General features: G+C 35.5%; 1 protein-coding gene across 6 annotated transcripts in view; it reads left to right on the top strand.

Moving 5' to 3' along the window:
* Nucleotides 1–244: 244 nt before the first annotated feature.
* Nucleotides 245–16043, top strand: part of LOC123533826 (septin-2B-like) — a 62072-nt gene continuing 46273 nt past the window's right edge. For 2 of the 6 annotated variants that reach the window (XM_045315731.2, XM_045315728.2), the window contains exon 1: nucleotides 10297–10985. In XM_045315731.2, the coding sequence (XP_045171666.1) occupies nucleotides 10818–10985 (168 nt within the window). In that variant the 5' untranslated portion in view covers nucleotides 10297–10817. Of the gene's footprint in view, nucleotides 399–9464; nucleotides 9484–10296; nucleotides 10986–16043 lie in introns of those variants that run through there. The other 4 variants (XM_045315729.2, XM_045315735.2, XM_045315733.2 and 1 more) reach the window with 4 other exon arrangements.

Raw genomic sequence — 16043 nt, 5'->3', positions numbered from 1 at the left:
TTATTGTATTCACAGTTGGTTGCTAGGTTGGATAATTCAGATATTTTTATAGGAGATTTTGACATTTTATTGTGCTACGTATTTTTGTGGTGAACTAATTGGCTGGAATTTAGTATATGTATGTGTTATAAAAATATCCGATAAAACAGCCTTGATTGAACAACAAAACAGTATATTGCTGGTGTTTGAGTGAGCTTTGAAATGATTCAACTTTTCAAAGGAAATTAACTAAAAAAAGCTGTAAAAGGAGTTTGGATATTGTAAGTTAGGCTGTTTGTTTGTTGGATACTTGAGTGAGTAGGAACATATTTGCACAAATGAGGATGGATGAAGTAGAAAACAATCCTGTGAGGCCCCCACCTGTTCCTGCTGACAACTCCCCAGTGAGGCCCCCAGTGGTAAGTTGTTTCCATTGTTTCATAATATATTTGTTTTACTCAGAATTGGAATGGAAAGGAAGTATGTTCACTTGACTTGTTAATGTATCTTTATGGATAGCGGTGTCTACAGTTCAATTTAACTATCATCTAAGTCCATCATTATTTTTAAGAAACATTAAGAAATTGAAAACCTGGAGGTTGGAGAATAACTGAAAAGTCTTCAAGCATGTCAGAATTAAAACATAATTATGAAAAAAGATTGTACTTGTAGCAGATCCGATCATGTAAAATTTTTGTGTCATGACAGTTATAGACTGTGGCATTCCTGTTGCAGACAGCGTCTTGACTATTGTACACTGCATCATAATAAGTGTCTTAAATTTGCAGTTAGTACATTGGAAGTTGGTTGAACCTGCATGTACCTGTTTGTGAGAAGCAGATTTAAAGAGAAAATGACATTTAAAAAAAGATTATTTGAGTTTTGCATATGACTGTTCAGGGTTCTAGCCAGGATTTTTTGAAGGCATGTTGCAGAAGGATATTTTTTGATGAACAAAGGGGTGGGTGCGGGAGGGGTGTCCCCTCCCACATCGGGGGTATGGGGGTTACCCCAGAAAATTTTGTGTTACTACAACTCATTTTGGTGCATTCTGGTGCATTTCAGAGTACAACAAGAACAAATAAAGATATTGGGTCATAAAAGATCCTATGGAGTTTATTTGCTGAATGACAATTAAAAGTTTATCAATTTTAAGTTGCTAAAAATGTTCATTTACTATTTATTGTAAATAAAACAACACAATTTTAGCACTGCACACAGGTCTATTTGTTTAAAGTTTATGTCTTCTATTCCTGTGGAGTTTATTTGCTGAAAACTTATCCATTTTAAGTTTTTGAAAATGTCCACTGTTTGTTGTACATACATGTAAAACAACACAATCTGAGACTGTCATCCAGGGAAACACTGGTTTCCATTTTGGATCAATGCCCGATTTCCTTTGGCTATTCGGCGTGGCTGGGAGGGATTCTGAAATTGTGACCGTGGCCGAGTGGTTAAGGTCACTGACTTCAAATCACTTGCCCCTCATCGATGTGGGTTCGAGCCTCACTCGGGGCGTTGAATTCTTCATGTGAGGGCTTACGGAAGGTCGGTGGTTCTACCAAAGTGTCCGTTCGTGATAATATAATGCACGGAGGGTATTTCAAACTTTTCTCTAAAAGTTCTATTTTGAAAGTGACGACAGAAAACATTAATTCTTGCATTGTCTTTTCGATATTCCGCCCGAGAAAACACATTTCATACATGTGAAAAACATTAATATTATGGCGATAATTGTTCAAAGCATTTTACCGTGTTGCACAATTTTTGACTTAATTCCTTACATTGTCTTTCCTTGATTGCGAAAAATATTCGGACGGTCTTTCCTTGATTGCGAAAAATATTCGGACTGCGAAAAATATTCGGACGGTCTTTCCTTGATTGCGAAAAATATTCGGACGATAATTGTTGAATCATCTGTCATTATATCTAATGACATGTATAATCTTAAAACTTGCGAAAACAGTCACTTTCATGTACACATCACAAGATACCGCCTGTCAAAGGATTTAAAGGCGGAGCTTCGATGAAATTTACGTCACACGTTCCACATAGGAAGCTGTCATTGGTTTATCGGTTATCTTAACTGGCATCGCTTTACCTAAACTATCGGGTAAGCACGTGGAAGCTTTTCGAATACACTAACGGATTAATCGGGGTATTTATTGGATTTTATGACATGTGGCTTCGGCAATTAAGGGATGACGGGGAAAATAAGGGATGTCAAATATACAACTCAAAGTCTGAAGGCATGTCACACGCGACAGGCAATAATAGCCTGGCGAGATTCGGAGAACCCTGCTGTTAAATTTGCAGTACCTCAGATGGAAAAAGCATTTATCAGTGATGTACAGCTGAAGTTTGTAAAATAATTTTATGATGCTGTATGCAAGGAAGTTGTCAGTTACTTGTAAAGAAAAGACTAAGAATGAGTTAGAAATCTAGGTATTATGTACCTGACTAAGCATCTTTTTTGTTTAATATCAGCCCCCAAAAAAAGAATTATTTTTGATTTGAAGTACATTGAATGCTGAAAAGTGTAAAACTACTTTTATATAAAATGTAGTCTGATTTGGAAGAAATAGCAATAGTTTTTACTAGGATTTTTTCTTGACTAGAGTTATAGTTCATTAAGGTACATTTTATTCTTCAGTATCAAATGATACTTAAAAAATAATGCTTGTCAATTTTAGCATACCAGAAAAGACAGCGTCATTTATTTTAATGATTTATTGGGAGAGAAGACAAGTTCCAAGGGAGTTAATTCCATTATCTTGCATAATGACATACAAATGTGTTGTCTCCCTTACAATAGATTTCAGCTATATATTTCATTCACAGTATTGTAAACAGTTTTACTTCATGTTATTGTGTTGAAGTGGTTCTGTATAGTTTGGTCATTGTTAAGATCTTGTAAAAAAGTACATTCACATTGACTGATAAGTGTGTTTATATTTCTTCCGGCAAAAAAATCTCTCCATGAAGTTTTTACAGAATTGTAAATAAATACAACCAAAGTGATTTGCTATTCACCTCTCAGACAGATTCATATAATGGGGAACTGTTTGTACTGGTACATGGCTCGCTCCAAAAAGACATGGCAGGTTTAATAATGATTGCTGTCACCTAAATGAAATTCTGTTCAACAGCGACATTACACCTGTATCGAACATGCCAAAGAGATCGGTACATCGGGACCATATTGACTTGTCATTCCATTAACATGTATGTAGTGCTGAGTTTAGGAATGTTTTCCATCATAGACATCTCCTTTCTAACACGACCCGATTTGTTTTCCTATTGAACAAAGAAGGCTGAAATCTGTGTGTTATTATTCAACAATTAATTTTCCTGACATCACAAATTCACAATTATTACGTCATGGCGTTTACGGCATAGTGGCATGCTGGAAAAGAAGTCAACAGAAATCAAGCAAATATTTGATGGATATCGGCAAGGAGGTACATAATTATCCTTGATAACGTGTTAGAACCGAAAAAATATATCTCAGACAGTGATTTGTGTGTGTGAATACTAGAATCATTGTCGTTTCGATGCGTTTATCATTGTTTGTTGTTAGATGCAATTATATCACTCAGGCTGCTCCTGCGCGATATAATTCCTTCGCATCTAAACTCCAAACAATGATTTTATTCAACGACAAACCACTGTTTGGGATATATTATTATCCCCCGACGAAAGTCGGAGGGATATAGTTTTGGCGTTGTCCGTCCGTCCGTCCGTCCGTCCTTCCGTCCGTCTTTCCGTCCGTCCGTCCGTCCTTCCGTCTTTCCGTCCGTCCGTCTGTCCGTCCGGAGCCGTATCTAGGAAATGGTTGGGAATATTTATTTAAAACTTCATATACATGTTCACCACTATGAGTTCTTGCGGCCCGTCAAGTTTCAGTCAGATTGCCCAAGTAACACCAGAGTTATGGCCCTTAGAAGTTTTTAGTATTAACTATATAGGGTACTATAAATATGGCAATTTCTGCATCATAACTTTTGATATATTTGACTTAGAACTATGAAACTTAAACAGAATTTAGATCACCATAATGTGGTTGTGTACACACAATTTCATTCGGATTTATTTTGTAAATTAAGAGTTATTGCCCTTTAATTGTATAAAAATACACATATTTGTACATAACAAACTTACCATTTGGTAGAATTTCATTAAATTTCTTTCATTCTTTTCCATGAACATTTATTGTAAACATGTGAAGTTGTGTACCCACACCTGGTCACCCCCCTTACCTTGATCACACACCTCCCCCCGACCCCCCCCCCCCCCCCCCCACCCCGCAAAAAAAAATAAAAATAAAAAAAAATTCCTTACTTTAGATTTTTTTCAAACAAACTTCATTTACATGTTCACCACTATGAGGTTATGGGGCCCATCAAGTTTCAGACAGATTGCCCAAGTAACACCAGAGTTATGGCCCTTAGAAATTTCTAGTGTTAACTATATAGGGTACTATAGATCTATAGATATGGCAATTTCTGCATCGTAACTTTTGATATATTTGACCTAGAACTATGAAACTTTAACAGAATTTAGAGCACTATGATGTGGTTTGTGCACAGACAGTTTTGTACGGATTTCTTTTGTAACTTCAGAGTTATTGCCCTTTAATTGTCTAAAAATCCACATAATTTATTTGTACATAACAAACTTACCATTTGGCAGAATTTCATTAGATTTCTTTCATTCTTTTGTATGAACATTTATTATAAACATGTGAAGTTGCGCACCCACACCTGGTCACCCACTTGCCTTGGTCACACCCCCCCCCCCCCCCCCCCCCCCCCCCCCCCCCCCCCCCCCCATTTCTTATTTTAGATTTTTTTCAAACCTTCCAAGTTGTACCATTCCCCCACCTCACTTCTCCACCCAGTCATGCCCACCACTGATCATGCATCCTCTCCCCCACCCCCCCCCACCCCGACCAACTTCACCCTTTTACCCTTTTTTTTTTTTTTTTCATGTTTAATTTTCAATCAATATTTATAATCAACATGTGAAATTTTGTTTCCTCTCCCGTTCCCCTGCACCCCCACCCCCTAAAAAAATAAATATATACATATATGTATATATACATATATATATTTCCATTCCTTTTTTTTTTTTTTAAATGTTCAAACCTTCAACATGTTAAGTTGTGACTGCACAAACCTTGCCCTCAGCCATGTTCAAGATATCTTACCCGTGTTTCTCTTAAGGACAACTGTCCTTTTAAGTTCAAATGTACATGTTAACAGCAACACCTGGTGCCAAACCACTCGAAGACAATATTTCGTTCCAGTTAAACTTCAAGCTCATATTTCAATTAACTGCATTTAATTTTAAAAGCTAAGCTTATTACAGTAAGCATATCCCATTCAAAATAAATTCTTTAGTCAGGATCAAAGTATCATACATTTATTATATACTCTTTAATTAAACATTTGTTTTCTGTTAAATTGATTTTGACTAATGAAATTATTTGCTTCTTATTAACATCCTTTCACTTTTTGCCGGATATATATTTTTGCCATTCCTCACCACAAACCCTTTCGGCGGGGGATACCAATTCATCGAATTTGCTTGTTTCTTACTTACTTTTGCAGTTAAGTCAAGTTGATACCATATGTCTGAAAAGTATGACAACTTAGCTTGTGACAACGCAAGACCTTCTTCAATTGCCTTGGCCATCAACCAGGGTTTCTTTTGAAGAATTTGACAATTCTCCTGTCTGTAACAGTCTACCGGAGAAATCGGTCGATACAAGTTATGCCTTACACTGCCTCATATAAAGACCAGGAACAAGAAAACGCTTGTTTGACCATGTATTTCCGCAATGTTGAACCTGTATAAATCAGCAAGAGAATTTTGCACACTTCTGTCACTACAGTTGTCATCCAACTTAGTTTTCGCACCAGTTGAAGTAGGCCAGGTTGGTTGTAGTAGGAAAGTAATTAACTAATGTACTTATTATTTAATAAAGATGTCTTGAAAATATCAGTTCAGTGGTTTAATTAATATAATCCTGTTGGCAGCAAGGGATTCTGCCTTTGCTGTCAGTGCAGACCAAGATGTGCAAGCTGATCGTGTCTACTCTGTTTGCAGTTCAGTCAGTAAATTTTCAGTGAACACCCCTTTGAATAATAAATGGTATTACCCAAACTAAATGATGGACCAGGCCATTTTAGAAAATTAGAAGGCTAAAGGTAAAACTAGGGGCTTTTGATAATTTGCATGAAAAGATGAACAATCCAAAGTGCAATATTTTCTTTGTGGTGTGGCCGTGACAGTATATGTGATAATATTACCTTAAGTAAATATAGATATCTTTTCTCATTTTATTAGAGCCTCTTGAAATTCTTTTCTGAAATAAAATATTTTTGCAAATATTTCCTCTCCATAATTCTTTTGAAGATATGAAATTTTATTACGGAATAAAAAGTAGAAATTCTAGACGTTATTTGCATAAGGAAACCCCAGTTTTATGTATAGAATTATAATTTATTTTGCTTGACACTGCCTTTTGATAAAAATTACATGATTTTATGTTCTATTAGTTGTATCGTCTTAAGAAAAAACATGCTGAATGTTGAATAAATGTGCGATCCCAATGACATGCGGTATCCGTCGCAATAAAAGAGTCTGCAATCTAAATAGAAAAAAAGATTTATGATTTAAGCAACGGTTTTTATGAATTTTGTAAATTATATTTTATAGATATGATCAGATCTTGCTTACTGATACAAGTTTGTTATATTTTCTGAACCGAGATTGTAAACCTAGAAAATGATTTAAAGCTTCTCAAGTTTGCAAAATTTGTGAAAATTTTCGCAAACTTAACCCTTACCCTGCTAAATTTCTATAATGAACTTGTCCATCTTTCAATTTGGACAGTACCATTAACTGTTAAAAGGAGTGCATACCCAAATAGATACTGACTGAAAGGCAAACAGTGCAGGTCATCTGTGCAGGCTGATCATGATCTGCACTGGTTGCATGCAGGCTGATCATAATCTGCACTGGCCACAAAGGCAGAATCAATCGTGTCCAGCATGTTAAGGGTAAAATAGTCCTGAAATCATTGCTAAATGAATAATAGTCCTCTAATTTCATTGTTGAGACAGGAACATTAAGATATGAAAATACTGCATGGTTGTTGCTAATATTTCTAAGTTGAAGGTGTTTTCTTTACCAGAGTTGTCTAATTCAGTAAGAAAGATGACAGTGGACCAAAAACATGAATTACTGCTGTCGCAATTGTAACTTCTAAGTTTAAAGTAAAATTGAGCTGCGCCATGAGAAAACCAACATAGTGCTTTGCGACCAGCATGGATCCAGACAAGCCTGCGCATATGCGCAGTCTGGTCAGGATCCATGCTGTTCACTAATGGTTTCTCTAATTGGAATGGACTATGAAAGCGAACAGTATGGATCCTGACCAGACTGCGCAGATGCGCAGACTGGTCTGAATCCATGCTGGCCGCAAGGCCACTATGTTGGTTTTCTCATGGCGCGGCTCATTTAGAGTTGTCTCTCTCACTTATGATGTATCTCGAAATGCATGCGGACATAACCTCTTATTTTGGAAGCAGAAATATTGACAAACAATTTCAGTTATAGATTTGTTATAGAACTTTCCTTTCAAGTTAATTGAATTACATTTTGGTACATTTATTGAAATATTGCTGTGAAGATTATTTGTTACTTTCTGTCGAAAGCATGCCATAAAATTGACTTGTGGGTTTTTGATTGTGTAAGAAAGCATGCCATAAAATTGACTTGTGGGTTTTTGATTGTGTAAGGCGTACTTGAAGTGTTGTTGCTTGATCACTTGAAAATGGTTTTGAAGTATTTATTTGATGTTAAGGATACATTTTGGTGTGCTGTATTAAATAATCGATGTGCCCACATTCTGCCTGTTGGAATATTATGTAGATAATTGTTTCAAGGATGTCTTGGTTTCGGCTATTATGTACCATAAAGGCAGTCCATCAACCAATGACAGCTTCCACGTTTTTCCAAGTTTTCTGTCATTTTTGGATGGTAAATGTATATAGGCAACAGGCTCAATGTAATTATGGTTCCAATTAAGGGCGATAGAAATACAGTCTGGATATTTTGTTTAGAGGGACACAACGGACATATCAAATAGGTGTAGTGAGGGGGAGATTTCTACATGAAAATGACGAATATATTATGAATTTCTCCAATATTTCAGACAAAACAAGTTCCTGAATAGTTTTGGGAAATGTGGTTTACAAGTTTGCATTTGAAATGGAAAACAACTGTTAAATTTGTTTTTGCGCTTTTTGATGGAAAGTAAAGTGTGAATGTCATAATTTCCTCAGTAATGTTTTTATTCATTGGATATGCAGTCATATATATATATAAGGGTGTTAAAAGCTTTTCAAAGATATTAATTATTTACTTCATCTCTTTATAAGCGCTTTTATCATTTTGTTTGTGTTATTAATAATTTATGATTACCTGTTTCTTAAGAGTTTTTGTCTTTTGTAACAACTTATGGTTTCTTGGATCGAGTGAAGGAAAAAGACGCCTTTTGAGAGGCTCTTGAAACAAGTGTGAAAATAGTGCGATTGTACAAAATACTGTATTAAGTGGCTGTAAGTGTTTATTAGTTGACACTGGATAATACATGTATATATTATATATAGATGTTCGCAAGTACTTCACTTGTAAACTTCCGTATGTTTGTGAGCTTTGTGACTTCTGGATTTAAATCTTTTATATTGACGTTTGAAACTGAAACAGTAAGGAGAAAGTGTAAATTTGATATTTTAAGATACCAGTTGCTTTTATTTCGCGAACTAATAATATCAGCTTCATAGTCACTTTATAGAGGACTTGTTGCTCATTTCTATATATAGTTATATTTTTGGACAGAATGTGGTCCCACTTTCTGCACTTATTTCCGAAAAAAACCTATCTTGAAAATTACCCATTTTACATGACTGTTAAAATTTATGGTTGTACCTATCTTTCTAATTAACGTTTTTACATTTTGTTCGAAACACTTGTTGCTAATATTTGGTTTAATTAGCCTACAGTATGTTAAACATATTACCCTGTTACTCCTCACCCCAAATTTTAAAAAAAAACTTTTTAAAGTTAATGCAAGTCCTAATATAATTACTGAAACTGGGGTTTATATTTGATATTTACTAAAACAATGTAAAAAAAAAAAAGAAGAAAATAGCATTTAATGCACCCTTTTGTAAAGTGTAATGCCCACAGGGGATGTTGATATGAGAATAGATTATATTTCATCAGTAAAAATGTTATTGTTTAATACTATCTGATAATTTTAATAAAGTTATGCATATTATATTATTTTGTTCCAATTTGTAAAATTTAAGCCTTGCACATTTTACACCATTTACAGTAGAAAATAAAAAAGTGAAGAGACCGTTATTTTCATTTTATCATTGTCAAACGGCCTTATAAACAGTTTGCACAGTCAAGTAGGATTTATTTAAAGTATGTCTGATCAGGATTTTATTCAGCTGTTAAAAGAATTATGTTGTAATAGAATTAAAGATAAGGCATAGATCAAATTTTTGGAATTGAAAATACATATCGGAAATTCCTTATCTGATTAGATTTGATTTGATTTGACAGATTAAGATCTAATTAATAATTTTTCAGATTGTTCGGAATAAACCTAATTTTTGTTATATCATTGTTTTGGAGTTAAATTTTATTTTTTGAAATGTTAGTTGATTGTCATTTTTAAGATGAGTTTGTTTTACATCATAAATGTTCGGAAACTTTGAACCTAGTAGATTGGTTTTCATTGTGTTTCATTTTTGTGTCAAAATGTGTATGAAATTACAAGAGAAAATTGAAAAATAATACTGAAATGAGGCAAATTTTATTTTAACGATCTGAAATTTTAGAAAAGAAATTTCTGAATCCCTGTAGTGAAAACTATCAAGATGTATGAAAAAATTGTCTTGAGAATTTCATTTGACAGTGTCACTTTTTAATTTAGAATAACATGCACATACTTACAGCATTTAATAGTTAGTTTTTTATGCATTTTCATGTGCAAAATCACTTTTTTTGTGTGTGTTGAAATTTTAGAAAAAAGGTTACTTTTGCCCACTTTAATTATGTGTGTGCATTCTCAGACAAAAGGTTGATAAGTTAAGTAGTTTTGGATGGTGTTTAAATTGTTACACAATTGGATTTTAATTCTAAATTAATGGGGGATGCACTTATTTTGTGCAGCTCTTATAAAAGGAAGGGAATATATCTTGTTGGATTTTTTAACAAGCCTTTTGCTTTGTCTAAAGTTTTTTTTGTCATTTCTTTAAGTTTTCATATTGAAAAATAATCAAATTTTGAGCAGATAATTATTTCACTAGCCTTATCGAATGCTTGACTTGCGAATATGCTAAAATGCTGTAGATTATATTTACATCTGGGGAACTAAAGTTGTGTTTTTGTGGCCTATAGGAGTGAATTACTAAGAAAGATGTGCATGTATATATAAAACAGATTGATTAGTCACAGGAACTGTGCAGTGTGTGAATGTAAATAAGATTTTAAAAGATGCAGCCATGAAGTGATAAAAATGAGTGAAGGAATATACTATATAAATGAAGGAATACTGTTTTGAGCTGTGATAATTGTACATGTGAACATAAAAATGTGCAAAAATTTGCTGTAAAAAAGGGGGGTAATTAACTAAGATTAAACTTAAACTTATAAAGGGAGGTAATTAAGATTACAGTAGATCCTGATTTTATTTTCGTTTTAAATCGAAATCTGTGTATAAATACTTTGGTAACTGTGATAAAACTTGAAACATGAGTGATATAGTATTAAATGAGGTGAAACGATCAGACTCGAACAGTAGTCGGGGTTCATCGGCTGGAAGTAACCTTTCCTCGGAACCGTCGTCTCCCGGGGAGGCATTCAGGGACCTAAAACTTCGTAAAACAGGAGGTGAAATATTACTGTCTCGATATCTTAAGGTAAGTTTTCCTTGTTGCATTGTTTACAAAGAAGTTTCCCCTTTTTTATATACATTGGAAGATCATAACAATGTTGTGTTATGCCATAGTGATTTTTTAGGGTCCTCCATGGCTAAGTGGTTAAGGTGGTCAATAGCACTGAATCATCGATGCAGGTTCAAAACCTTGCTGTGGGTGTATAATTCCTTCATCAAGTGAGGAAGCCCTAAAATGGCTTATGAAAGGTTGGTGGTTCAGTCCAGGTGCCTGTTATTGCGAGAAATTAATGCCAGGAAGGGCACTTTGTGTCTTCTTACACCATGAATAGCAGGAAGTTGCCCTATGACCTATAATTGGGTCAATATGACATACTCCGGCCCCCCCCCCCCCCCCCCCCAGGCTAACATTTATGTTCAGAAATTGGACATACTTATAGCTTGCAGGTACAAGATGTATGGTTTTGTAGTTCTGTGAAAATGGTTAAAAAGGAGAGGGGAGTTGAAGGACCCTTAAAGACGGTGGCAACCACACTCTGAAGTTATGGGTTTGGTACCAGGGAGATTCAGTTTTTTCTTGACAGTCAAAAGGACTGCTCTGAATGAAATACGGTTCATAAATGTAAAGAAGTTGTCAGTTAGTTGCAGAAAATAAGTTAGTGTTGCGGGTTATTAGGTGTAACTGTCTGAAATAACACTTACAAAACATGTGAACAACCTATTATTAGAAGCATTTAAGTGTTGCATGTGTGAAAAATTCACATTGTTTATGAATTTTTAAGAGCAGAGTGCAAAGCTATTACATAGTATTTGCTAGCCGTGAGAAAATTGGTCAAAATGTAGTAGCTGCTTAATTTGGAAGGTGCAGGCTTTGACTAAAACAATATCTGTCAGAATTAACTTTGAGAAACCCTTATTGTGGTTACCAATGTCATTATAAGAAGAGTCATAAAAAAAAGAAAAAAGAAAATTTTTTAGTTACCAGGAGTGTTCAGTCTGGTTTGATGATAAATCCTGAATACATCATTTACTGTTATTGCTATTTTACAAGGATTGAGTATATTACTCTGTTGGAATATACAGTTAAACCTGTATAGAAAGACCACACTTGTAAGAGACATAAACTGGTCCTTACTTGCAGGTGGCCATATTTGTAGGTGGACCTTACTTGATGGTGGTCCTTATTTGCAGGGCAGGTGATTCTTATTTGAATATGGTCCTTATTTGCAGGTTGTCCTTATTTGCGGGGTGGTCCTTACTTGCAGGTGGTCCTTATTTGCAGGTTGTCCTTACAATGAGGTGATCCTTAGTAGAATGGTGTCCTTACTTGCAGGTGGTCCATACTTGCAGGTGGTCCATACTTGCAGGTGATCCTTATTAGAATGATGTCCTTACTTGCAGGTGATCCTTATTAGAATGATGTCCATTCTTGCAGGTGGTCCTTATTTGCAGGTGGACTTTGTTTGAGGTGGAACTTTTTAGCTCTACTATACGAAGTGTGGAGAACTGTCCTACCCGGCATCAGCGGCCTTCAGGGTCCGCACTTCGGTTAAAGTTTTGATGCACTTTCACTTTATCTCTGTAATTACTTGATGGATTTACTTCAAACTTAAAATACTTTTTCCTTATCATCACCCTCATCATATGGCACAAGGGCCATAACTCTCACACCAATATTTCATGAATTATCCCCTTTTTACTTAGACTTTCAGGTTTAAGTTTTGATGCACTTTGTCCAATATCTACATTCTTACTGGAGTCATTAAACACTCTAGTGACAGCTTCAGCTTCCTCAGATGTGCCCAGTTTCACTATCCAGCATCATCGAGCAGGCTGTCTCCTGTGACAGCTCTTGTTTGAAGGTGGTCCTTACTTGCAGAAGGGCTTTGTTTGAGGTGAACCTTACTTGAATGTAGTCCTTACTTGAAGGCGGACTTTCACACAGTTTTCATGTGGTCTGTTTACACACTCAGAAATAAAACTAGTGGTGTGTGTTCACAGGTTGTCTTAGCCCAGGTTATACTGTAACATTCTGTAGCCAAGAGCAGCTATAATAATTGAGCCGTGTCATGAGAAAACCAACATAGTCGGTTTGCAACCAGCATGGATCCAGATCAGCCTGCGCATCCGCGCAGTCTGCTCAGGATCCATGCTGTTCGCTTTCAAAGCCTATTGCAATTAAAGAAACCTTTAGCGAACAGCAAGGATCCTGACCAGACTGCTCGGATGCGCAGGCTGGTCTGGATCCATGCTGGTGGCAAAGCCACTATGTTGGTTTTCTCATGGCATGGCTCAATTATTGAGGTCTGCCAGAGTTGCTTCCCATGCTTGCTTGAGAGAGAAAACCTGTCCAGGTGTCATTTTCATTATAATAAGTAAAAGGTGGTTTTTAAAGGGAGGGGAATGCCCTTCAATTTGAACACCTGTAATGGTTTTGAACATTAAGGAAAGTGTTAATTCAGACAATTACCAGTTAACTGAAACTTTATGGCATCTTCTTTATATTGGTTATAAACTTCTTCATCCTTGCATTGCCAATAAATAGGTAAGGTTAATGGAGAATTGACAGTAAAATGGTCACAAAAGGGTAAATTAACTTACTTAGACTGAGGTCATTTAAAAGGTTCATTTTAAGAGGCTGGTTTGAAATTGAATTTTTAAGGTTAATGTTTCAGAGATAAATACATAAAACTTTAAGTATATAGTGAGAAAGGAAAAAGTTTAGCTCTTCTCTCTCCCCTCCACTTTCCCCAATAAGTTACATAAATTACCATCCTGGCATTGAAGCTGTTAAATTTATTTCAAGAAGTTAAGAAGAATAATTTTAAGGTTTATTGTCTGTTACACTGTAAATCTCTTTGTTTTTGTTTAGTTGATCCTTGTAGCAGTCAACTTCATAAAGACACTTCTTGACATTTAAACTAGAATAAGGAACTTTTTCAAAACGTTTTGTCATTCAAGCAATCATCCAAGCTGTATTGTTAATGAGCTTAATATTCAATGTCCTGGCAGTAAATCAATATCTTAACAGCCTTGGCAGTAAAACTTGCTGCGGATCTCACCATCTTAACATTTTTGGCAGTAAAGCTTGCTGTGGAATTCATCATTTTAACACTTTGGGCAGTAGAACTTGCTGCGTAACTCAGTATTTTAACATTTTTGGCAGTAAAACTTGCTGTGGGTCTCATCATTTTAACACTTTTGGCAGTAAAACTTGCTGTGGAATTCATCATTTTAACACTTTTGGCAGGTAAACTTGCTGTGGAACTCGTCTTGGCAGTTAAACTTGCTGTGGAACTTGTCATCTTAACCATCATGGCAGTTAAACTTACTGTGAAACTCATCATCTTTACCCTTTTGGCAGTAAATCTTGCCGTGGATCTTTTCATCTTAACCCTTTAGGCAGTAAAACTTGCTGTGGATCTCATCATATCTTAACATTTTTGGCAGGTAAACTTGCTGTGGAACTTGTCATCATCTTTACCCTTTTGGCAGTAAAACTTGCTGTGGATCTCGTCATCTTGACCCTTTAGGCAGTAAAACTTGCTGTGGATCTCTTTTGGCAGGTAAACTTGCTGTGGAACTTGTCTTGGCAGTTTAACTTGCTGTGGATTTCATAATCTTCACCCTGTTGGCAGTAAAACTTGCTGTGGATCTTGTCATATCTTAACACTTTTGGCAGGTAAACTTGCTTGCTATGGAACTCGTCTTGTTTGGCAGTAAAACTTGCTGTGGGTCTCGTCATATCTTAACACTTTTGGCTGTTAAATTTGCTGTGGAACTCGTCATTATAACCATCGTGGATCTAGTCATCTTAACCATTCTGGCAGTTACACTTGCTGAGGAACTTGTCATCTTAACACTTTTGGCGTTAAACTTGCTGTGGATCTCATCATCTTAACACTTTTGGCAGTAAAACTTGCTGTTGAACTCATCATCTTAACCATCGTGGCATTCAGACTTGCTGTGGAACTCGTCATGTTAACACTTGGCTGTTAAACTTGTTGTGGAACTCATCATCTTAACCATTCTGGCAGTTAAACTTGTTGTGGAAGTTGTCATCTTAAGGTAAAGCATTCTGGCAGTTAAACTTGTTGTGGAAGTTGTCATCCTAAGGTAAAGCATTCTGGCAGTTAAACTTGTTGTGGAAGTTGTCATCCTAAGGTAAAGCATTCTGGCAGTTAAACTTGTTGTGGAAGTTGTCATCCTAAGGTAAAGCATTCTGGCAGTTAAACTTGTTGTGGAACTCATCATCTTAAGCATTCTGGCATTTAAACTTGTTGTGGAACTCGTCATCTTAACCACTTGCTGTGGAATGCACCAGGCAGTAAAATTTTATATTGAGATGTCAGAGCTCATCTGATTGACTTTCAAATTCATTTTTCTTCCAGTTCAAAGGAGTTATTTAACATTTTGACTTAGTATTAAAATACATTTTATTTCATGCAAATTTTGAACATTGCCACCATGTCTTGGGTTAATAAAATGATTTATTACATCTTTTCACCCTACCATTGCATTTTGATACAAAATACACATATAGGATGACATAATGATTTGAAACTAGATGCAGGGGTCGTCCCCTTCTTCCACTTTATAAGGTATACGTGGTAGGTACATGTCGCACTGTCAAGTTGTCTGTAGGTGTTATCTTTCAGTTTGTATGCGTCCTCCTTCACCCTTAGAGCGAAGTTTGCAACAGATTTGCATTTGGGTAGTTTGAAATCTTACTTTGCAGTTCATGTTGTTGTACATCATACCCTTCCATAGACAATTAAGATAAAAAAGAAATACCCCAGCAGCTTGATCTTTCAAAGTTCATTTTGTCTTCATCATCAATTTTTTTTTTTGTGAAATTATTAAATTGTTGGAAAGGCTTGTACTCTGTATCTTCCACATGCATATACCAATGCATGTTTACCTCCCCTGATTTTATTAAAAATGGATTTATCTCAGTAAGTATTCATAAAACTCATTTGAAATTTCATTATTGTAATTAGTTGGACTGAGACAATCAGGGTAGATAACTATGGACTGATTTATTTCAAATTACCTCCCTTTGTTTCAAATTAAAATGGATGTA

The sequence above is a fragment of the Mercenaria mercenaria genome, chromosome 12 (assembly GCF_021730395.1).
Source record: "Mercenaria mercenaria strain notata chromosome 12, MADL_Memer_1, whole genome shotgun sequence".
In the NCBI taxonomy this organism is placed as follows: Eukaryota; Metazoa; Mollusca; class Bivalvia; order Venerida; family Veneridae; genus Mercenaria; species Mercenaria mercenaria.
This window is presented reverse-complemented; position numbering and strand designations above follow the sequence as displayed.